Here is a 23,571-nt window from a genome sequence, read left to right on the forward strand (position 1 = left end):
TTTCGATGCATGAAAAACTTTAAGTATTTGTATGTCCTAAACAATAAATCAGAATAAGAACAGCCGGATCTGTTATATGAACTGGCGTTTAATAAAACCCGTTTAACAATTAGTCTGCCACATAGTATTTTGCAACGGTTTTGCACAAACCACCGTTTAGTGAGTTACATTTCTTTCATTTTTGAGGTCACCGCACTGGGCGATATTAGAAAGCCACCTAATGGGGCAAGGCTGTTAACAGCAATTCATACTTTGTGGTCAAACCAGAAAAAATGTTTTTCAATGTAACGTAAAAGCTGTTGTTTCTCATCGCTCAATCTTAGTTCTTATCTGGCAGACTAACTGTGAAGTGTTTTTTTAAAGGTCCAGGCTACTCCCAGGGACGAATCCCGATCAGGTTTTTTTTAAGCTCAAACTATTTTGATGCATGAAAAACTCTAAGTATTTGTATGTGTTGCGCTGTCTTTTATTATCGGAAATTCGAATCCAAAAGGCTAACAACAAGGTTTAAACATGTGCTTACCGGCCACTAAATATACAAGTCACGCATTGGCCGATTTAGTTTTTAAACAGCATAATTTTCCTGTTCGTTACACAAAAGACAAACATAACTGACCAGTTAAAAAACGCATGCAGACGCTGTAAGTTTCAGTCACTAATAAACACGAGGCGACCTCGCTTACAAGACGTGATACCAATAAAACAATGCCAAGGTTGTGACATCATAAGCACCGATTGTGTGATAGATAATGTCACCAGGTTGCACAACATTGAGCCTTACAAGTAAGTTAAGGCTACTGGCGTGAAACATAGAAAACATAATAATATGTTCAGTGGCGATGTAAGTATGTCCTAAACATGAAATCACAATAAGAACAGCCGGATCTGCTATATGAACTGGCGTTTAAAACAGATAAAAACCCATTTGACAGTTAGCATGCCAGATAGTATTTTGCAACGGTTTTGCACAAATCACCGTTTGAGTTACATTTCTCTCATTTTTTTTCTTTTTTTTCCTGGTCAGGTAATGAAAGCTGGAAGCTGTGTTAAAACTGTTGATTTTTTTTTAGTTCGGGATGCACAGCAACAAAATTAAAACTGGCAAAATGTCCGCAATGGGTAATGTGCATAGATGAAACAAAAGAAATTCTGAATTTGTATGGAAGGTCTCACGTTGACCATTCTCTGGCTCTTATACAATTAAAAGAGCCCGAAGAAAACATTAAGCTTAAAACTATCATTAAATCAAATGGAAACATAACTTTCGGCCTTGGATCAGACGGAGGATTTTTCAAAAAATCCGTTTCCAAGTCAGGTACGGTTGAAAGAGTGTTCTGGTTGAAAAATCCACATTTTTCTAACACATATTTTTTTTGCAGCCAAATGAATCTGCTCCTCAGAACGGTAAGTTATTGAAATATGGTCACAAAATGAAACGTTTACAAATTTAAAGTGGTTTGAAATCATTCTTTGGGCACATCACTGTAACAGGAAAAGTATTTAGCCATTATGATGATTATTATTATGCTGTTTCTTTTAGTTTTCAACGTAGAGCAGATGCACGGTTTGGCACTGGGGTGATCAATCGCCAAGATGGCCGAGTAGCTAGCGAGACCGCCTTGTGTCAAAAAATTAGCGGTTTTGAGCCTGTCTCGGTCACTTGTGTTTCCGTAAGCATAAAACTTGAGCGACATTTAACCTAGTGGCGTCTGATTGGTTGAAATGAGAGTCACCGACACCTGAAAAAAGTCGCAAAAATCAAATGCTAGACTGATTGTCACTTGTTTTTTTCAACCGGGGCAACTTTGCGAAAATGTCATCACATCTATGACTTTAATAGTGAAAGAAAATAATGGCCCATACAGGCGTAAAAAGCGGCATGTTTTATATTTTTAAAAATAATTCTATTTGAACATGAAGGGCTAGTTCATTTTAGTTTCAATTTTAATGGCCTGCTGTCAACACATATCTGGCGAATGTGTCATCAAATTTAGCTCAAAAAACTCCAGGGGTGCACAACCTGTGGTGGCAGGTACAGATTGTGTGACTGTGAACATGTTAAGGTAGAATGTACACTAGTTAACCAAACACTGGCACCATTTTATGAAATAAAAACCAGAATGCAGGCAATGTCATAAATCATTAAGTTGTTTCTTTTATTGTTTTGTACGCCTTCGCTTGAATAAGGAATCGATTGTTTCCATTTCTCCAGCATCCGAAATTATTTTATCATCTGTAATAGATCACACACATATAAATTCAAATCCTCATATAAAAAATAAATTCAGGTCGCGATTCGAAAATATAATATAGATTTTAGTTTTAGGACGGTATATTTTACTAACAAAAGTGAGTATATTTGTAAGCAAGTTGTAGGGGAGATGCGGGACCATTGGGCATGAAGGACCTTTGGGCCATCATGCGTTTCTTTCAAACTGGCCACTGTAGCAAGTTCTCAGTCATACGTTAAAGTACTTGTGTTGCAATAGTTTTAAAGCTGTAACAACAAGAAGGTCAGTCACTTACAAAAGAAACTGTGAGCAGAACTAAGTTTTCGCAGCTTGAAAGTAAATATTTTGCTCCTTTACATTTTTGTAATTTCTTTGTAAGAGAAAGCTAGTTAAAACACAAAGTTTGCAGGATATTAGTTAGTTAGTTGTAGCGTTAGATGAGCATTAGTATGTCTTAAGTTGATCTGTGTAACGTAGTTCAGTCAGATAAGTTCGTAATGGGGGCAATACAGGACCATTGAGCCAGTTGTTCACAGGACCATTGGGCATGGCCCAAAGGTCCTTTGACTTTACACCTTAATAGCGTTAATACATGCGTTGTGCTTGTGGGTTTTAAGTATGAAATTTTGTGTTAGGCCTATGTATTTTTGTTGCATATTAAACTGTCAAAAACCTTTACACAAACAAATTGTTATATTAATAGTGTCTGATATTAGTCTAGGAAATCATATAACCTATATCAAATGCCTACTTTCAAAAAATAAAAATAAACAAAGAAAAGTATAGACATTATACTGACTCTAGCTTGAGAAAAGCTGTTCTAGAGGTTTTTGATAAAAAATGTAGCACCGGAGAAGCCGCTTTCAGCAACAACATTCCTCGTGCAACTTTGCAAAGATACATCAAAGAGGCGAAATCTACATCAACCCTTAACTTAAGCAGTTATGACTTGTGAACTGTGATTTCTTGTATTTGTGGGCCTTTAAAGCTATCGATGGCTGGTTGTATTTCTTTCTTGTGATTAATATTAGATTTCTTTTTCAATAAAATTGTTCTACTTTCAAACACAACACTTAACAAGCTCCCTCATACTTGGTTTAATGGTCCAATATCACATAAAAATACTAGCCCAAAGGTCCTTTATGCGAGGCTCAATGGTCCCCAAGGGTAAGGACCTTTGAGCCATATTTTTTGTAATTTTTAAAACGGAATATCCTGCCAACTCATTTCCAAATAAGAAAGTTTTGCCCTTGTGTAAGTGTGTTAAAACGTGTAGTATTAGTACAGGTGCTCAATGGCAATTTTTCTTTCGAACTCAAAGAAATAGTCATGAAAAACTGAATTTTGTCCCAATGGTTCCGCATCTCCCTTATTTACCCAAATCTAAACTATAGAGGTGACTTTCAAAAAAATGCTGACAATTTATATGTTCTATATCCTATTTAACAATTTACTTAATACATATTTTGTCCTGTTAAGGTAACCACTAGGCTGATTGAGCTTAAATTATATACAAGAAACGCCCCACAAACAACTGTACAAAATTTTAGCACATCGGGGCAACCCGGGTAAAAAATTGGGTAAATCCAACTAAAAGTCACAATTGATTGAAAATATTTTACAATTTTTACAATACCAAGTATTGAAGAAAATCAATTCCTTTCAGTTTAAGGCGTTCTTCATCTTCAATTTCATTTTGTTCCACTTTCGAATATCCAGCCTCTTCAATCTCATTCTTTCGTTTTCTTCCTTTTGGTCTTTCGTTTATGACGGCGCCTGTGTAACAAAGCAAAATAGGTAAAGTGGTGCTTGACGAAAGTTGAAAACTGCAACACAGCTTAAACGTATAGAGTTAATACAACCCACATAAAAATTTAGAGAATTACTATTATAATCTGCCCAGGGGTGCCTGAAAATAAAACCAAATATTACACAGCTTTAAATAAAGTGTGTCCCACATGGCTTCAATATTGTTTAAACTTGTATCTGATTATAATCAATATATATATATATATATTATAAAAAAGTCTTAGTAGATTTACAGTAGACCTCTCGGAAAAGTTTATCCGGTTGATCAAATTCCAATTTCTTTTTTCTTTCCACTTCTAATTGCAGTTTAGGGGCTCTCCCTCTGGGAAAGCATTCTTCTGCTTCAGGCATTATTGTTTCAATGTTGTATTTAAACCTAACTAGGATGTAGATCACTGATAGATTATTTGATTTTGTTTACCTTTACTGAAAATGCCTAAAAGCAGTTTGAAAACAGATCAACATGCACGATATACTTTTACTGAGGTTCAGCCTAAATAATATATTGAATGGAGTCTTGCTGAACAACTCAAACTTTGTATGAAATTGAATTACGTCACAGTGCGAGAGGAATGAAATTGAATTACGTCACAGTCCATTCTACTGCGAAAAACTGCGGGAAAGGGTTTTGATGGCGCGAATTACCAAACGAGGGAGATTGCGGGACGTCACGGAAACCGCGGAATATCGGGTTAAATTGCTGACGGTTAGTGCTGTAGCGCCACTGTTTCTGCGCCTAAGGTCCAAGACGCTGCTCTTAACGGCTAGCCGGTGAAACCAGTAAATAGACCGCGCGCTACTCTTAATGCTTTTGCGACACAATATACAATAAGTAATCTGGCCTTTGTTCTTGTAATAAAAGCGAACTAAAATGCGCACAGTAACAAAATTGGGCTAACGTTGCACTTAAAAACAGGGTAAGAAAAACGGACAAAACGGTAATAAAATTTCTCCAAGTAAAACAAACACGTTCTACAAAGGCCGACCAAGCAAGTCTGCCGGATCGCAGTTTTCACAGCCCTCACGTGAGTGAGCCTGCCACGAGAAAAAATACCAGTTATTCGAAAGGCTAACTGAGAAGAGTCCGTAAGGTGTTTATAATTAGGGCAACGCGCTGGAATGCCAAGGTAACGCGGTGGGTTGCAATCGAAACGAATAAGAAAAACAATAAAATAAAATAAAACTGTTATAACTAATTAAAACAAACCACAGGTGAAACAAAAACAAAGAAGATGAAAAACATACAGTGACGCATCAACAAACAAACGTAGTGCCGGCACAGAAAACAAATAAACAAAGGTATTATGATGTGTGACATACCGGAAATGAATACCGTATGACAGTATATTGACGAAGCAACAAATCAAAGCAGTAACCAAACTGTGCAATGAACCATTTTTTATATTATGAGAAACGAACAACATATAGTTACAAAACAACAAACAAAACAAGTGGTAAAACAGTGCAATAAAGGAATTAATAACATTATTCGTAACAGTGCTATTAAGGTTGAGATAAAGTTTTAAATAATCAAAAAATGTTCCTGTCTAAAACTTTTTCAGCTGTTTCCTGACATTCGGCAAAAATGCTTGGGCGGGAAGTCCCCCTCGGCCCGGGAATGTTTCCGCCGGAAATTTTAAAATGATTTTCTAGCATAAAACCTCACTCCAACCTTAATAGCACTAACCGTCAGCAATTTAACCCGATATTTTGCGGTTTTCACGATATCCCGCCATCTCCCGCAATATCCCGCAATACTCAGCGTTTTAGTGTAGCCAAGTTGGCCCTAGTATTTACATACCCTAGTCTGAATGCGCAATGGCAAAAACAGCAATAAAAATGGAAAGCTACGTCATCTAGCGGTGGTGTTGTAGTTTTGCAGGGTGAGGGTCATAACAAAAAATTGCCACTTGTCACTTGTCACGGTTGTGCCCGAAATCAATCAAGCGCGAAACCAGACAGAAAAAATGAAGCAAACAAACTTACGTTTGAGCGAGCGCGGTACGCATAGTGTAAACGGGCCTTGATACCAGAATCAGAGGTCAACGCTTCCACCTACAAAATATTGGAAATTATTTCGGATGCAACCTTTTGTAAGAAACTTTACCAACAGCCGACACAAATTGTTTTGCTAGCAACAAATCCAGTACAATTATAGCATTTTTACATTTGTGACTTGTTGCTAATTATAACCAACTATCAATTTTTCTATGTCAATTTGTTTAAATCTAACTTGCATTAAAAAATTGAAGCCTTCCGACACTTTATGTCACTTCAGGACCGAATTGTTTCTATAACGACGTACTTTCAGCATCAGTTGAATTTTCCATCGGAAACGATTCAGTGGCTAACTCGATGCTGTCACCAAGAGTAAAACCTCTACCTATCGGATATGTTCAGTTTCGTGCTTATGGAAGAACTGGAAGCGTTAAAGCAATGTGTTCTGCTGTTAAGTAAGTATAGGACTACTGTATATTCAACAGTGTTAGGAATTCCTACGTCGTAATCGTACTACATTGACACAAACATAATTTAAACTATTGTTGTAGCTGCAGACTAGCACTCAAACAATCGTTTGGAGCAGTGGCTCTTAACCTGCGGGTGACTATACCGAATGGGTTCTTTGACGTTTTGTATAGTCTAATTAGAGTTTCACCACTTACTTTCGTGACGTCACTTATGTGTGACCTCATAGGTGATCGTTTTAATATTTGTAGAGTAGGGGTAAAATAAGGAGGTGAAATTCATCTGATATAAGCACAGTTTTTTTAGAAATCAAACACTAACTGGTGTAAATTGTTTAGAGCAGCGGTTCCCAAACTGGGGTCCGCGGCCCCTCAGGGGTCCATGAGGCAATTTTGGGGGGACCGCGAAGCGGTTGAAGTAATTCTATAATTGTATTTGGCGTCAGTTTGTGCCACTAAATAAGTTTTTAGAATCGAGTAGAATTGAGAATCGACTGTCTCCATTGCTAAACAATGGCCTTTATTGAATGACAATGATCCATCATTTTATAGCCAACAAGATTGTTTGATTGTCTTTTTGCAAAAAATGCCGTATGTATATTTTCATACCGCACGAATAATGAGGGTCTGTGCAACATTTACAAATTGCAAACAAAGAAAATAGTTAACCGGCATTATTTAGCTGTCGTCGGTCGGTTGCATTGATAAGCAATGTTGCTAAAGGTATAAAAACATAAAGAAGATTTTTTTCATTCAGTATAAAAGCATGTTCAACAAGGTTAGGTATACCGAGTAAAAAATGATGCTCTCGTTAGTTTAAGTCAAATTAATACTATTGACAACAAATCCGAATCTCGGGGCAAAATTAAAAAGAACTAGGAATAAATCACCAATAAGAATCTTTAAAGCAGGGTGGTAAAATTTTCGCTATGACGGCTGCATCACAAGTCCTTAGTTCACCAATGGAAAAGTGTCCCCATGTTTTTAGTTTATACATCACTGATGTAAAGGAATTATAATATCATATCTCGTAGTAAGCTGAAAGCGTAGATATATTTTTAACATAATCCGTTGATTTAGCTGAACAATTTGGTAAAAATTTCTAATTCCATTATTTTTTTCCCGCCCTTAAAAAATATTGCACAAAATATATTACGTCGGTGAAGGCAAATGTTTCGCAATGATACTTGTTTTGCTGCGTTTTAGCACAAGCAGAGTACAACCCGGATGCTTATAGTCTATAGTCATCACATTGTCGTCACTTCGGTTTGCAAACTCTCATGAGCAACGCACAAGAAACGCCAAACAATTACTAAAAATAATTCACCAAAGAGATTTTCCGAAATTTTTAGTTTCATCCTAGTAGTTTTTGCAATGACACTCTATTACAAGCAAATTTAACTTTGAAAAAAGTTAATACTCTACAAAACTAGAAAATAATTCTATTCAATTTTTTCTCCATTATTTTTGTTTGATTTTGTCATTTAGAATCCTTTTGTCAGCTGAACGATTTTTTATAGCTATTTTACTTTTTAAACAGAAAATATATGTAGTACACTAATATAACGTGCATCTTCAGAGAAATTGCTTGTACAATTTGGAAAAATGAGAGTTATTTTACTGCACATTTCTGTTGATACAAAAATACGAACAACTACATTGTTAGGGCGGTAGGTCATTGCCAGCAAAACATTGGCTGTATTTTTGCTTTAATCTATCAGTGCTGTAAGTTATATTCCAAACAATGACCTATGTGATACAGCGCTGTTTAACACCAGTAACTCTCAACGGAAATTTTATTGCTGTTATAATGGAATAAATTTTCTCCATACACGCGATCTATGGTCTTAATAGTGCAGCTGGTTACAAAACACTGACCGTATAAGATCGAAACGCCAATGCGAAGACATTATTGCAAACAAATCTGTATTAGCAAGTCTTTCGAATTCTTAAGGTCCTATAGACAATGGCTGTTCAACAAATTTAGGGCATTTCTGGTGGGAAAACACAGCCATTAATGCTTAAACGCTCGTTAGTAAAGTCAAGATTACAAATCATAATGATGAGTCACATCGCGTATGATCTGGTGGTACGTTTTTTGTAGGTTTGAAAGTTTAAAAGATTACATCAACACATTGTTGATGCAAAACTGTTTATTGTACTCTATTGTTGACACGGTTTTATTAATATATGTTACTCATTTTCTTTTGGCCTAGGTTTTTTTTGCAAACGTTTTTCACTGGTGTTTTCGAAGAAACTTCCAACGCTATTACTCTCGAAAATCTAGGTTGATTATAAAGCGAAAAAGCAGGTTTGGCATCTCTTCATCGCTGCGAACTTTTTAAACATCATGTTTATTCCTGATATTGTTTTGCAAGGTAGTATATATAGACAAGTCAAAGCTAAAAAAGGACTGTCGACACCTGAGAAAGAAGTACGCACTTGTTTAGATAGACAGCAGTTTGTATTTGAGGGACAAACAAGGTGTGCTATATTAAAAAGTTAGGTTGATAGTATGATTAATATTCGCTTCTGTTACTTAGATATTTCAACCTGCGTACTGCAATAAACCAAAGCATCGCGAGTAATTTCCAAGTGTGCCTTGAAGAAAATTTGTTTCAAAATATTTTTGCATATGTTTGAAATGCCTTGCACATCTCGAGAACTTTACTTTATATTTCTTACCAAAAGCAATTTTATAAATATTAGGAAACACAACACAGACCAATACCTAGACAACATTGCAGTCAGAAATCAAATTGCAACATACACAATTCATTTATCTAATGAATCCTGTTACTCGTATTTATAAACGAATTGTTGACAACAAAATACACACCACGTGGACAGTATTTGCAACCAAGTGCAATCATGTATATTGGGATCATGGACATGTACTGTTTCTCTGAACAGTAGCTCCTAAATTGCTTCACAGAAAGTGTTTCTTAAGAATGAACATTCTACAGAGGAGATAGCAGTGACCACCATGCATATCCTATTGTTGACAAAGAAAAGCTAGTTACTGAAATAAAAATGTTTCTGTAGATCTGATGTTAATGGTTATTTTGAAAATAATCTAAATGATGTTTTGTAGTAAAATAAAATAAGTAAAATTACTAAGATGAAAAATCCTTCTTGCCAATTCCATGAGTCTTTCAAAGGCAAAACGGTTCTTTTTCGTTTCGAGTCTGTGTCACGTGTGTTTTTGTGTAACACGGTATTACTGCACGTTATTGAGTTTGGCCCTTTGCCATGCAAGTACACAAAATTTCCCAATGATATCGTCTGCTGTTTATACTGTACACTAATGCGTAACGAAAATCACCATGGAGTTGCTAATTAAGATTTGTATTACTTGTTCTTCTACACAAAACAATGGCTGGAAATCTAGAAATGTGGCTTTTCTATATATTACCAACTCATATATGTTCAATAAAGGCTAAAATATGGAGCAGCACCCCCAGAAATTTTAGGCACGAGCCGCCACTGCTCCTGTCATGGGTCGAATCCCACCGCAGGCTAGATTTTTCTAGCCTATGCCTTGTCATATGGTGGTAAATGCTTGGTGACCGGCTGCTTCGGCATGGTGCCTTCAATGAGCCTGGCGTACTGTCAGTTACAAATTAATTATAAATTATATGGCATTAGGTGCTACGTATATACTGACACACTTCTTTTGTTTTCCTTTATTGAGAGGAAAAAAGTGTTGATTTTGTGTTTATAGTTTTAATACTAACAGTTATGTGTTTATAGTTTTAATACTAACAGTTAGCCAACGTTCGTCCAAGGTGTTGGCCAACGGCTACCCAACTAAGCATTGGAATAAGCATTATGACGCATAACTGATTACAATCAGTGTGTTCCACGACCATTGTTTGTGTTCAAGTTGTATTAGGTGTGAAAATGTACAATCTTTCTTACCGGGTTCTATAAACAAGATGACAAAGATAGCCAGATACTTGAAGAAGAAAAATGCCATAGTTATCCGTTGTACACAACCTGCTGTTTTTACATAAAAATGTGAACTACCTCAACAACATTTACGCATATTGCTTAACAAACAAACAAATCTACTTTACTCATACACTATCTGCAATTACGTATAAAGATTGATTTCAAGTCACTACAACATTTAAATTTATTATAGTTAACCACTGAAAACATACAGTAGGAGCATCGCCACTACAATAAACAGCACACCTTATTGTAGATACAAACTAATACGTGGCTGTTCCAATACATTCCAGCGTTACGCGACGGCAGATACAGAACCCGGAAATCACGCGGAAATCGTCACATGGTTGTTGAGTCATAATCCTGATGTTGCGAACTATTCGTAGGCTTTGGTGTAAAAAACAACCCTTCACGATGTACAAAGTGTTAAAGTGACCAGTTGACTTTAACCTGGACTGCACACACACCATGGTGGTTTTAAAGTCGTTTAGAAATCACTACAGTACACTATATATTTATGAAATATACATGCAACTGCAAGATTGGTGGTTGTTTACGGTAGTTTTCTTGCCATGGCAAAGTTGTGCACTTTCTACTGGCGGTGTGTGAAGACAACAAATTTGATAAGTTACAAAAATATGGTTGTTCAAGATATAGATATATATTTCGTTTAGTGAAGGAGTTGTATTGAATGTATTTCGACACTACGACACTTTATGGACCATTAGTAACAAGCGTTGGCTAATACATCTGTGGTTTGTAAGCTCTGATGACTGACAACTAATTGCTGCCGAGCGCGGTACGATTTCCGCTTCGCATGCATCGCTTCTTGGAACGAGACCTGTAAAACCGCGCACACAACCTGCGCAAAGAACAAACATCATATTGACCATTGAGACCTCTATAATTTACGCTAACACTCGGGCAGTTTTTTATTCGACCAAGCGACCTTTGAACGCCTTGTTTTGTGTTCATATGATTTACCGATAATATTTGACTTGTGCTTTTCAATAAAGTGGCCAATGAGGTTACCAACGTGGCGGGATTAACCGTTTAAAATTCCGCCGGATTAACCGTTATGAATACTCATTGGCTGCATTTGCAGTTACTGCATTTATTGCATACTCCGCGGTCTGTGAAACAGAAAATAAAAAAATCAATTTTACTAGCATATTCAAAATGAGTTTATTAAAGTACAGACCAATATGGGTCAAGCTGCAACGAACATTCCAAGCAAAAAATAAAATAAAAAACTGTTCGTGCTACTGCTATGTATATGGCTTAATGCGTCTAACTTACATTCGTAACTGCCTCTACATCGAAGCCTCAAGGAAATAACATATTAAACTTTACAAACACAGGATATCGTATTGGTCCCGTTTAAACCACCGTTTAATACAATTAGATGTAGCGGCATCGGTACAGGATATGCTACGTCACTGTGTTGATCCGGTTTGAATCACCTGCGTTGTGTTACGGGGCATGCAGTGCTTACGGCTTAACACAAATACGAATGGTTTTAGCAGAGAAGTAGCATTATAATATCAGCTCGGCCGAAAGCAAATGTGTTTGGTTGTACGGGGTTAGATATTAATTTTGTACTGTAAAATTAGTATTTTGGTGATGTATTCCAAAGCATATGCATTTGCACAACATAATTAAAAGTTTTGGGTGTAAAATTGGTATATTTTTTGTTATATTTTCGTTATATATTCGCAGTTGATGGTTAGTACAATTAGTCATTTTAAAGAAAGGCGGTTAAAAATGTCATTTCGACTTCTTAAGTGTGCTCTTTTTGTTTGCTTGATAAGTTTGCTACACAAAGGTAAGTGGTTTTAAAAAATTTGTTTCATCAAAAAAGTTCTCTAGATTTAAGTGTACTTATCATTTGGAGTTGAGATGGCAAGGTATGTGTGTATATATGTGTATATATACAGCATCGCCACTATCTGCAGAAAGCATAAAAATCTCGTGGTAAAAACCAAACACATGAAATATATTAAGTTTATTGAGCTCTTCTGGCAAATGTATTGTTATTTCGACGTTTCGACGCAGGTCGTCTTCATCAGAGTAAAAAACACCGAATGCGACTGGCACAGTGCACGATGAACAAACGAAAAAAGAATGAAACGCAAGCACGTCACAACGCAACGAAAACACCGCGCGATAACGAATGATTGGCCTCTAATCTTTAAACAGGTGCCTGTAGCACGCTAAAAACATCACGCCTGTTTTGATGTTCCCGTTGGTATATATTCAATGACTCAAGGAATAGTCTTCTCCTATAGTCCGGCTCCCAGGCCATAACAGACGCCGCATTGAAATCAATACCCCTTGCCTTGTAATACCGCCTGATTGGATAGGGTCGACTTCTTCGCGTCGCTGTTGGCAACATCCCGTTTATGTTCTTTTCGGCGGGTGTTGAGTGACCTTCCAGTTTCCCCGATATATATCAACGGACACTCAGCGCAGCGAATAGAATACACAATACCTCGTTGTTCATAGGTATCGATGGGGTCTTTCGGGTAACTCAATAGCTGGCGGAGAGTGTTGGCAGGTTGAACGCCTGACTGTCAGAAAAAAATATTTCTTGTGTCATGATATATTCACCTACGGGACAACACAATGAACATCAAACCAGATGTGCGTGCTACAGGCACCTGTTTAAAGATTAGAGGCCAATCATTCGTTATCGCGCGGTGTTTTCGTTGCATTTTGACGTGCTACCGCTTTATTCTTTTTTTCCTTTGTTTATCGTGCACTGTACTATAGTCGCATTCAAGGTTATTTACCCTCATGAAGGCGACCAGTATAGGACGTCGAAACAACAATACATTTGCCAGAAGAGCTCTAAAAACTTGATATTATGCCAGGCAGCAATATCTTATATATGAAATATATTACTGTGCAAGATAGAAAATAAACAAAAGCCGAAACAACTGAGGTCAGTACTTGGTAAAGGTTTACGCCGCAAACTGTACAATCAGTTGAAAACAAGCGGGTGAAACTTGAATGAGTTGAGTTTATTTCGCTTGGTCAAATATAACGTAGCGACACAATTACACTGAACAGTCACCAAGCCGGGAACAGCTCCTTAACGTTTGAACGTTACGAAACGAAAAAACAGTCAAGGGAACAATTGGTAGATAATATCTAAGCGCATTGGAGCTACTCCGTATTATAAAGCGTGATAAGACGGGCTCACAAGAAGGGTAGGTTGGCGCATTGTGGGCAAACACGAATGGGAGGTACGTTGGTGGAAACAGTCGAGTGGGACATAAAAACTAACCAACCGGTTTAGGGAAAAATGGTGGTGTTCTACAAGAAATGAAACCACCTTAAGAAACCTTGTGGAATAGTTTCATGCGCCGGAAAGAAGAACACATAAGCTTGGTAGTAATAGTAAAAAATCTAGAAGCATCGAGCCAATAAATGTCAAGCTGTAGACAGTGCGCAATTTTTCCTCGTATAAGGCCACATTAGTGCACCTGGTGACGAGATAGGTGCACTGATGAGACCTTATCGGCCGAAACAGTGTCCACTGTATGCAGCTTAAAGTTAAAAATTGCAGTCATTCACATTAAACGGCGGCGTTGAAAATAATAGTACAGAAGTGATAAAACGCAGCCAAATAATCACAAACATACAAATGGATAAACAAGCAAAAAATAGTAAATCATCAAGACAAAATTACAAACACACAAACAGAAAAAAAGATCAAATAAACAATAACAAAATAAAAGGGGTAACACACAGCGCGCCTGACAGCAGGAGATGCAGATCATGTCATTGCGACATTTAGAAATAGATCAGTGTAAAAACGTTTATTCTCTTGGACAAAACCAAGGCAAGAGAAAGGCAATGGAGAACATAAAAACTAAGACTAAGCGATGAGAAACAACAGCAGTTACGTTTCATCCCAAAGCGGTAATATCGCACAGTGCGTTGACACCAAAAACGACAGAAATGTGACTCACTAAACGGCTCTTTCAGGTTTTTCTGTGCTCAAAACTATATTTTGTAACAAGTCAAGTATATTTGGCAAGATCTGGCTTCTTGGCCGATTTTTTAGTCGTGTTTTATTCATCACTGTTTGCTTAGTGCAATTTTACCTCAAATTTCAGCCCCACAACTGGTAAAACTATTGCCAGCAAAACATTTGTGTTTAAAAAAATGTTTTTTAACATTAAACGAAATAAAACTTTCAAGAGGAGAGCTCAATTCCATCCTTTTATGATTGATTTCAAATTGTGTTTGTTACATCTTTTGTTAAATTTTATAGTTGCAGGTTCTCAGTGCACTACCGCGCATGTGACGAACGTCCAGTATGGCGAAACCATTCAATCAAATTGCGACAGATTTAGTGGAAGTTTTACTCAAAGTGAGGGTTTCACCAGAATGGTGGCCCGCTTCACTCACGGTTTCCTGGCAGAAAACAACTACTGTGAGGTGCCTTAAATCTTAGCACGAATTTTTTGCGAACCGTTCGCTACAATGGTCTCAATCGTAAATTTTTGCCAGAAACTATGCCGAAAATTGCCCAGTAGGCTCTGTAAACGTTTAAAATGAACGACTTTTTCTTTGCTAGTAAAAACAAGCAGTTAGCTGTTTAAAAAATGTAAAACTAGTAGGGTATGTTTTAATAGATAACAATCCTGCTTAAATTTGAAGGCGTTTGCTTGAAAACAAATTGCATTGAATTAAAAAATAAACAGTACTTTTGTTGTTGTTAGTTTCGATCCCAATATATGTTTATGGTTATGTCATGTGTTTCCATGCTGTAAATGAAAAATTACGTTTCTACAAAATCAAGTTCTATAAAATAAACAGGTATTCAACAAGAATAGGATAGAAATTGTACTTAAAAAAACGTAGTTAATTCTGGTAATATATGTGTGATGACATAAAGAATCGGGATATAGCAAGTAGCAAAGAAAAATCACGAAACGTTTTTCTCATGCATTTTGGTAATTCAAACGTCTTATTACTTTACATTTTACAGTAAACATGTACGTATGTACAGGGAATATGGCGTCACAATGGCAATTAATTCAAAACAGTAGTGAAACAAATATGATTTAAGTTATTCATTGACAAATAAACATTCAACGGCACGTATTCATTTGCCAAATTTTTTATGCATTCGACTTTTCCTAAAGAAGTTGGGCGTTCGCCAAATTTCGCTTTCCTACGAAGTCCAGTCTCCGGTGTGAACACCCTCTTCGCTTCGCTGCGTCCAATCTTAAACCTTAAACCTTTTACCACAGGTATACGAGGGAAGTGACGAATCAGGTGAATTGGCTGGAATTATAACTGGTGGAGAGGACTTCTTTCCTGTAATACTTCGAGGCCCATCTGCCTATGTGACTTGTTTGACGAATCTCACCACAACTAATCCGCATTTGGTTATTCACGCTGGTAAGTCAGATTATATTGATTTGTTAACAGAACCAAAATCATTGCACTTGCATTTGGTGGACTTTGTAGTTAGTTCGAGTTCAGTCGCAAACTAGACCTTTCAAGCCTTATTTTAGGGATTGGAAACCAGTTTAATTTAGCAGCATGGAGAAATAAGGAAAACATTTCCACCTAACCAAAAAGTACAAACGAAGCCAATAATTAAAAAAACGGAATAGCGGCACATGTGGCAGTGTTGGGGTTCTGTTTCTTTAAATTGTTCGTTCCAAAAATGCAATAGAATGAATTAAGTTAAAATAGCATTTGTAGATCGAATAATTCGAAATTCGCATGACAAACGAAAAATAGTTCCTACCAAAGCAAATGAACGCGACATTTTATTTTAAGTAGCAATAAATGCGACATTGGAAAAATCTTTTCAGGCTATACCATACGACAGACCTACTTTTTGCGCAAAGAGCACAGATACCTCTTTAATACGGCATATCTTCCAAAGTGCTAAGGATTAGGGCTATTTCGTCGGGATAGGATTTTACTATTTAAACTTTAACAAAACTAACTTTAAAACCAAGTTTCTAATGTATTTTTTAAAACGTTATTTCTCCACCCTACCGGTCATTAGCTGTCAAAATAGTAATTTAACTCTTTGCACCACCTATCGAAATTTAGCTGATTGAACAGGGCACAATCACATGACTGTGTGATGCAGATACCAGACTCACCGCCTTAAGGACCGTACAGTAGGTATAATTTTAAAAGTGGGAGACCGAGACTGGGTTAAGGTTAGGAACTAGATTTAAGGTTTGGGATTGTTAAACAAAATGCATTTGTAAAATTCGCTTATTCTCTTTGCGACACCTCACGGTATGTAGCAACTTTTTCTCGTGTGAGTATTTGTGGATTTTCTGAATTTAAGTTTTTTTTGCCAACCGAGCGTCCAAACCGACCCAAAACACAAACTCGTTCCTAAGTTTCAAATTTTTCCAATGTACTATGGTTACACGAAGGAAAGTTCAACTTAATCATACCTTTTTGCATTTCAGCTCAAACGTGTGGAGAAAATGTTACTGGCACGATGTATAACTTAATGTCACCTAACTTTCCAAGTCATTACCCAATCAACGTTGGCTGTGTGTGGAGATTCAAACTTGAAAAAAGGACGTCATTGGTGTTTCAATTTTCCTCTTTCTTCCTTCAAACTAATATTGACCTTCTGTTTGTGAGTTGACTATTACTATCAATGTCATGGGGTTAAAGCAGTTTACCTCGCAAGCACATTCTATGTAAACCCGTTAGAATTTAACGACTTTACTTGCCGCCAATGATTGCTTTGTGGTTAGTGCAACATGTTCATGTTCTGAAACTTTCTTTAACAAGAAACTTGCTCTAAGCTTAACAATAGGTTGTACTTGCATTGAAAAAGGCTGCTCGACAGCGGACTCGTTGTGAGCATAACGTATTTAGGCGTTTCTCCATAACTTATTTCGTATGGAAAACATTTTGCATTTGTGATAACATTTACAGACAGTTTTTCCGATTATTTTTTTGTGCGAAAACCCCACCCAGATCTTGTGTTGTGGTGATGTAATTTACATATTGTCTAGTTTAAGGACGAAAACGACAATGTACAAAGTTTTACTGGGTTTCGAGGAGCCTTTAACTTCCGAATTAATGCTACAACTCTCACTCTTTTGTTCGTCAGCGATATTGGTGGAATAGCATCAGGATTTAATGCAACGGTCAACCTTGAAGGTGATTTCCTTATTTTTGAATTTAATTTTAACAGGGTTCGATCCAAGCCGCTTCTAAGTGGGACTATCCGGTTTTATGTATCAAGCTTCTCTGACTATCCCATCAAGTTTCTGACTTATAAAAATTGTTTTCAAAGAGCATTATTGGATTGTTTTAACATTAGCGACGCCTAGTAGATAATAGAGTTTGAATACCCAATTTAATTACGCTTGTATTTTTCGACACTGCCTATTTTGGTATCTATGCAACAGTTACTTAAGTTGTTGGCCCACCAATGAAGAAGTGGATTCTGAATATAGACTCGTAAAAATTAGCTTCTGCCCTATTACAAGGCTGCCCCAACAATATAACACAAACTGGCACTCGAAAAGATTCCTGTGAACCACATTACAGAAGTTTTCAACGATCACTTATAGGGAATATATTACAACTTTATGTTTGTATATTTAGGACCGCCGCCAAAGCCATCCGTGGAATGCAAAGAACAAAATGTGACCATTGCGTAAGTTGAAGATTTTTTTTCACGGGGTTTGAGCCCAGGACACTCCCGGGGACGAATCCCGATCAGGTTTTTTATGTATGTATGTATGTACAAGAGTCATGCGCGCCAGACCATTCGTCCAAGTTTGATTTGATTTGTGGTTATGCTGGACGAGGACCACATGCGCCTCCCCAGGCGAGTTTGTGCGGCCGTGAAAGTGTTTATTAAAATATATGTATTGGTGGTCATAACGTATATTAATCTGTTTTGCTAAATATTTTGATTTTTAAACTGCTCTAAGCGGATTTTTCGATTCTCGAAAGAGTCCATTAGAATATCCGGCAGGCGTTTTGAATTCCTGCTCTGTGCTGACTATGCGAAACAAAAACACCCACCACAAGCACCACAATATAGTATCTGACATCATAAACAGTTAAGACTGATCTTCAGACTGTGTAGCTCAATCTGTGCAATAAGTTAAAAAATCATCTGGGCATTTATATTTTATTTTAGATTGTATATATTAATGATATCTTTACAACATAGTATTATAACAAGCGGTAATTGGCGGCCGTTGGTGAAATAAGAATCTGCGATGCGATCGTCGTAGAGAGTAGATTGTGCACCCCTGTAGTGTACCTTTAAAAAAGACAAAAAAAGATGAGAAAGTTAACGTCTTAAACTCCAAGTCCAATGCCTATATACTTTTAACATCTCTTAAACAATTTGCAAATGTAGCTCATTAATAAATCTGTGCAAATCAGCATCAAAAATGCTCTCAATTTTATATTCAGACAACAGGGATATGCAACTGACTGATTCTTTTTTGTGATTCAATAATTATCCAATTATTTAAATCTTCGCAGAGTAACAGTTCCAGAACAACAGACACTTGATTATGAACTTGGTGACACGCTTTACATCGCATTGGACCGGGAAACCCCCCTTTCACATCTCAATGACAGCTGCAAGGTCATGGGGTCAGATCCGGTATTCGTGTTTGACATTGGCCAATGTGAAGCCTTCTATAAGGTAACAATCAAAAATTGCGATGATAAAAACTTCACATTTGAAAGCTTAGAACACTTACTAGTAAGTAAATTGAAGACACTGTGCAACGTTAACAGCTATTCAGTCTCATTAGTAGTTTTTCTGTCTTATTACTCTTGATAGTCTGAAGTACAGTAAAAGTGAATTGTCTGCAGATTTTAGAAACGTTAATATTCGTATTTTTTAAAGTTGCATTTGGCTGTTGCAAACTTCGATTGTCATAAACGGAAACAGCTTCTAAATTTGTATATTGTACAGAATGACAACGGAGTCTTGACGGTGTCTTTCTTGATCTGGAGATACCTAGATCCATCCTCTGCCGTGATCCAACGCGACGTTCAAAATAAGCTTAATGTTACTTGTATATTCGACTCGGAACTACTTCTTTCATCATCCAACGTCCAACCACAAGCCGGGTGAGAAGCTGGAGCACAAAGCACACAGTATGCCGAATAATAACATGACACATGTCATTCGATATGGGAGCCCATGCCACATGCCACGAATATCCCAAGCACACATTATGCGAAATATAAACATGTCAAACATCCTTTGAAAATATCAAGATACCTAGACGACGAATGTACCAATTTCTGAACATGTAAATTATTTGTAGATCCGCTGAAATTTCAGCTCAGAACACAGGAAACTTTGAGGTCGCTTTAAATCTCTTTACAAACCAACATTTTAACGAGAGTTTGCCTGGGGAAGTCACTGTACCTAACTACATTTTTGCTGAAGTGAAACTGAATGAAATTTCTCCAAGCAGCGATGACTATATTGTTCAGGTGCGTTGAACACAAAAATATTCTTGTAGAGAAAAGAGAATTATTGATTAGAGCTTCCAGAACATTTTTTACTATGCCAAAGTTGTGCCTCACCTAATGTTTATAAAACGGGCTTCGTAATTGACCTCTATAAAATTTTAACCCAATTTTCCATTTACGCAGAATAGGGTTGCTTTGTTGCTTTTAAATGGTAATTACAATTTTTGTGCACAGCTTGAAGAATGTTGGGCGACACGGGTTGAAAATTCCAGTGGTTTGCCGAACTACCCGGTTGTACAAAGCGGGTAAGCTATACATTTTTTACTGAATTACCGTTTTAATTCTTTATTTCTTATCTTTCGTTCCCTATTCGTAACTCTGTGTCACAAATGTCAGGTGCGTTGCGCCACCCAATGGAGGCGAGCCTGCTGACGCGAAGATATTGATGCGAAATTACAAATCCAACTTTGCAACTGTTAAGCTAAAGAGCTTTGTGTGGACAAACTTTACCGACGCAGAACAATATATCTACATCCACTGCGACGTGACCATCTGTCAAAATTCAACTGGACAATGCCCTGGACAGGTGAGTTAAGTTCAGCATATTTCGCTAAAAACAAAATATTAGACTTAAATGATGCAACGAGGTTTCGGATGGCTGAAACATGCAGCCGGAGATGCCATTTTCCAATGTTTCGGTTTTGGCCCGAACCTTTTGAGGCAGGTTTGGTGCATCACTAGTTGAGTTTACCAAAGTTTCAACGTCTTGATGTAGTAGAAACAGATATTTACAATTTTTAACAAATACTTTAGGGCTCAAAACAACATGCTTGGTCTAAATTCCACCAGTCCACAACCAAATTATCCTTGAAAACTTAAAAATATCAACTTTTTTTACAGACATGTGGAGGTGTAGGACGACGATCTGTTGATAACAATAAACGCAACCAACGACTTTCTGCAGGACCAGTGCACATCTTACAAACTACCAAGTATTTGCTTGTGCAAGGTAATAAAACAATAAATTAAATTGTTTTAACTCTGTTGGTAATTCTGTGTGGGGAAGCTTTTTGCAACACCCTTGTGAAGCGAAAGGTGCTCCACTTAATGCGCTGTAAACATCTCTGAGTGAATTTCCTGCTCTTGTAACTTCATTTCCATAATCGCTTCGGTTGTTTGAAAAGGATAAATGTATTGTGTGGCCCTGAATCCAATTCCCTAGTTTTCATTACCAATGTTGTATTTAGATGCAAACGGTTTATTGTCTATCGCGCCATGCATGACTCTATATTCGGGGTTGCCATACCGTCCTTATTTCTAAGATTTGTCCCTATTTTGAAGGGTTATGTCTTAAAAAAAAATTATTGTCCTTATTTGTAAGAAATGTCCTTAGTTTTGACTTGAGTCCTTATTTTGTCTTATTTTCAACAATTACAAGTAAAATCCCTGCTACAATTAAAAGTAAACCTAGACCTGAGCTGTCATGAGATACACAAATTATTTTTTACCAACAAGGAGTTTCTGGAATAGATTCTTTCTGACAAAAATTATGGCATGTAATATATCATGGCTCGTATATAGGCAAAGATTTCTTGCAAAACGTTTGTTTAGTTTCATATAAAAAAAATTAGTTATTTAGTTGTCCTTATGTTTGGGTCCATGTCGATGGCAACCCTATGTATATCTTAGTTACACATTTTTTAATTGCAGACACTCCAAGAGATAAAGCAAAAGAAGAAGCTAACAACATCTTCCAACTGGTGATGCTTGTTCTTCTGGTTGCTGTAATTATCGGAGCTGGTTACCTTGTGTGGGGCAAAATTGCCCTAAACCCAACAGCTAAACGAATGCGTTAGTAGAGAGATTTTCACGTATACTCAAGATTGTTATGTGTTTGCATTGTCAAGTGTGTGGTTGGGAACTTTATATTGGAAAACACACATTGTTTGCCGGACATATATTATAATTGCTCGACAATTTTGTAAAGTACGTTTTGGGAGTGAAAGTTTGATTGTGAAATATAATCAAATCTAACTGTTTCTGGCTAGGTGTTGTTTTCTATGAACAGTAGCTACATTTTACACAGCAATTCAGAAACTTAGTTGTAATAAAACTTTTTAAGTAAAGAAGTTTAATTTAAACGAGCTCTCTTGACTGGTCAATTCAACGTTTCCAACAGTTGTAGTTTTGCTTACAGTGCGCCAAACTTATTATGTTCTTGAAAGTTATTACGCTTAACGATTTGTAATACGAAACAGCTGTAGCGCGTTTAGACATTGTCCACTAAATGCGTTTTCTACAATAGCGTTTCAGGTTTGCGCAGTGTTTTCCGGCTTGGTTACTGTTTTTGGTGCAACTGTGTTCCTACAATGACGTTTCACCAAGATAAACTTTAACAACGCATGTTATCAACAGAGGCTAATTTGAAAAATGTACCTGGTCAAATATGATAATGTGTAACGGCTAATTGTTAGTGCAATTTAAAATGAGAAATATGTTTTTAGAAATTTTGCATTCAAGAAAGCAAAAGACACTAGAAAATGTTGTTAACATTCGAGCACATAAGACGTAATGTCTAGATTCCTATAGAAAAGAACATGCTATTTACAGCTTGAAACATGGTGAAAAGAAACATGCTATTTACAGCTTGAAAACAGCTTTGCAAACGTAGCACAGCTCGGCTACTTTGATGGGCAACAGACTGTGAAAAAGCTAACGAGCGAAATTTAACGGACTCCGCATTGTTTTGCAGGTTTAAAATGTAAGTCTGCAACTTAAGGGATAACTGAATGGATAAACTTCATAAAAAATTGAACAAAAATAACTTTGGCGGTCACAGGCGTATTAACTATTTGAACTGATGCACAATGTAAACAATTTTGTCGCAGCAACGAATATCCAAGTTGTTCAATAAATTATGTACGTCATTACGTAACAATCACCATGTTCAGCAAAATGTTTTGGTCTAAATAAAGTTGCAAATGAAATAAGAAAAATGGTTAAAACTATATTTCTGAAACTATATCAGAAACTATAGCAAACTTTTAAGGTTTGGTGTGTTAAATTAGATCTCGATTATAAAGCGGCGTCTTGCATCACTGAACTGTGTGATTTTGTGCGTTTTATTACCGTGTTTGTGTCACCACAGCACGTGTAAGTACAAACGTTAATACAACTTACTTTGCCGTCTGTCTTTTCTCCGACTCCTTCACCCAAGTTTTCGCTTCTTTAGACTTGTGCAGCCAAATTTATAGCAAACTGCAAACCGCTATTTCTCGCGCCACGACTGGTTGCTGAACAACGCCTTTTTTAACTCGGTGGAGATTCAAAAACACTTTTGCTCAAAGCCTGACACGTTGATTGCTTGCTTTAAAATGCCTGATATAACAACAACAATTTTCTGTCAATCATGGAAAGAGCAGTAATAACATTTTTTCAAGCCGGCAGGAGTAAATATTTTATTGGTGTTAATACTTTATTATGCAATGCGGTAAATTCGATGTATTTTATGAATGGCCACCTCCTAATAAACGCATTATTGTGGGAATATATTTGCAGCATTACAACACAAACTTACTTTGCGGGGACAGTTGTGGGATGTTGCCTAAACTTTTGCTTCCACTTTATTGTTGTTTAAATCCATG

The 23,571-nt window shown here is 36.9% G+C and overlaps 1 protein-coding gene and 1 long non-coding RNA gene across 2 annotated transcripts; one reads left to right on the forward strand and one right to left on the reverse strand.

Moving 5' to 3' along the window:
* Positions 1-462: 462 nt before the first annotated feature.
* Positions 463-4,471, reverse strand: LOC145224128 (uncharacterized). Its single transcript, XR_013859569.1, has 3 exons — positions 4,274-4,471; positions 3,868-4,007; positions 463-2,233 (listed from the first exon to the last, which is right to left on the reverse strand). It is a non-coding gene; the product is annotated as an uncharacterized LOC145224128 (long non-coding RNA).
* A 7,635-nt stretch (positions 4,472-12,106) lies between these two features.
* LOC145224597 (CUB and zona pellucida-like domain-containing protein 1) lies at positions 12,107-21,966 on the forward strand. Its single transcript, XM_080091136.1, has 13 exons — positions 12,107-12,284; positions 14,742-14,908; positions 15,727-15,877; positions 16,921-17,096; positions 17,482-17,629; positions 18,080-18,131; positions 18,977-19,142; positions 19,419-19,576; positions 19,777-19,948; positions 20,162-20,232; positions 20,324-20,513; positions 20,828-20,936; positions 21,638-21,966. Exons 1-13 carry the CDS (start codon positions 12,182-12,184, stop codon positions 21,781-21,783), a joined length of 1,809 nt encoding a protein of 602 aa, XP_079947262.1. The 5' UTR covers positions 12,107-12,181; the 3' UTR covers positions 21,784-21,966.
* Positions 21,967-23,571: the final 1,605 nt, after the last annotated feature.

The sequence above is a fragment of the Phallusia mammillata genome, chromosome 4, assembly GCF_965637545.1.
Source record: "Phallusia mammillata chromosome 4, kaPhaMamm4.hap1.1, whole genome shotgun sequence".
Lineage (NCBI taxonomy): Eukaryota > Metazoa > Chordata > Ascidiacea > Phlebobranchia > Ascidiidae > Phallusia > Phallusia mammillata.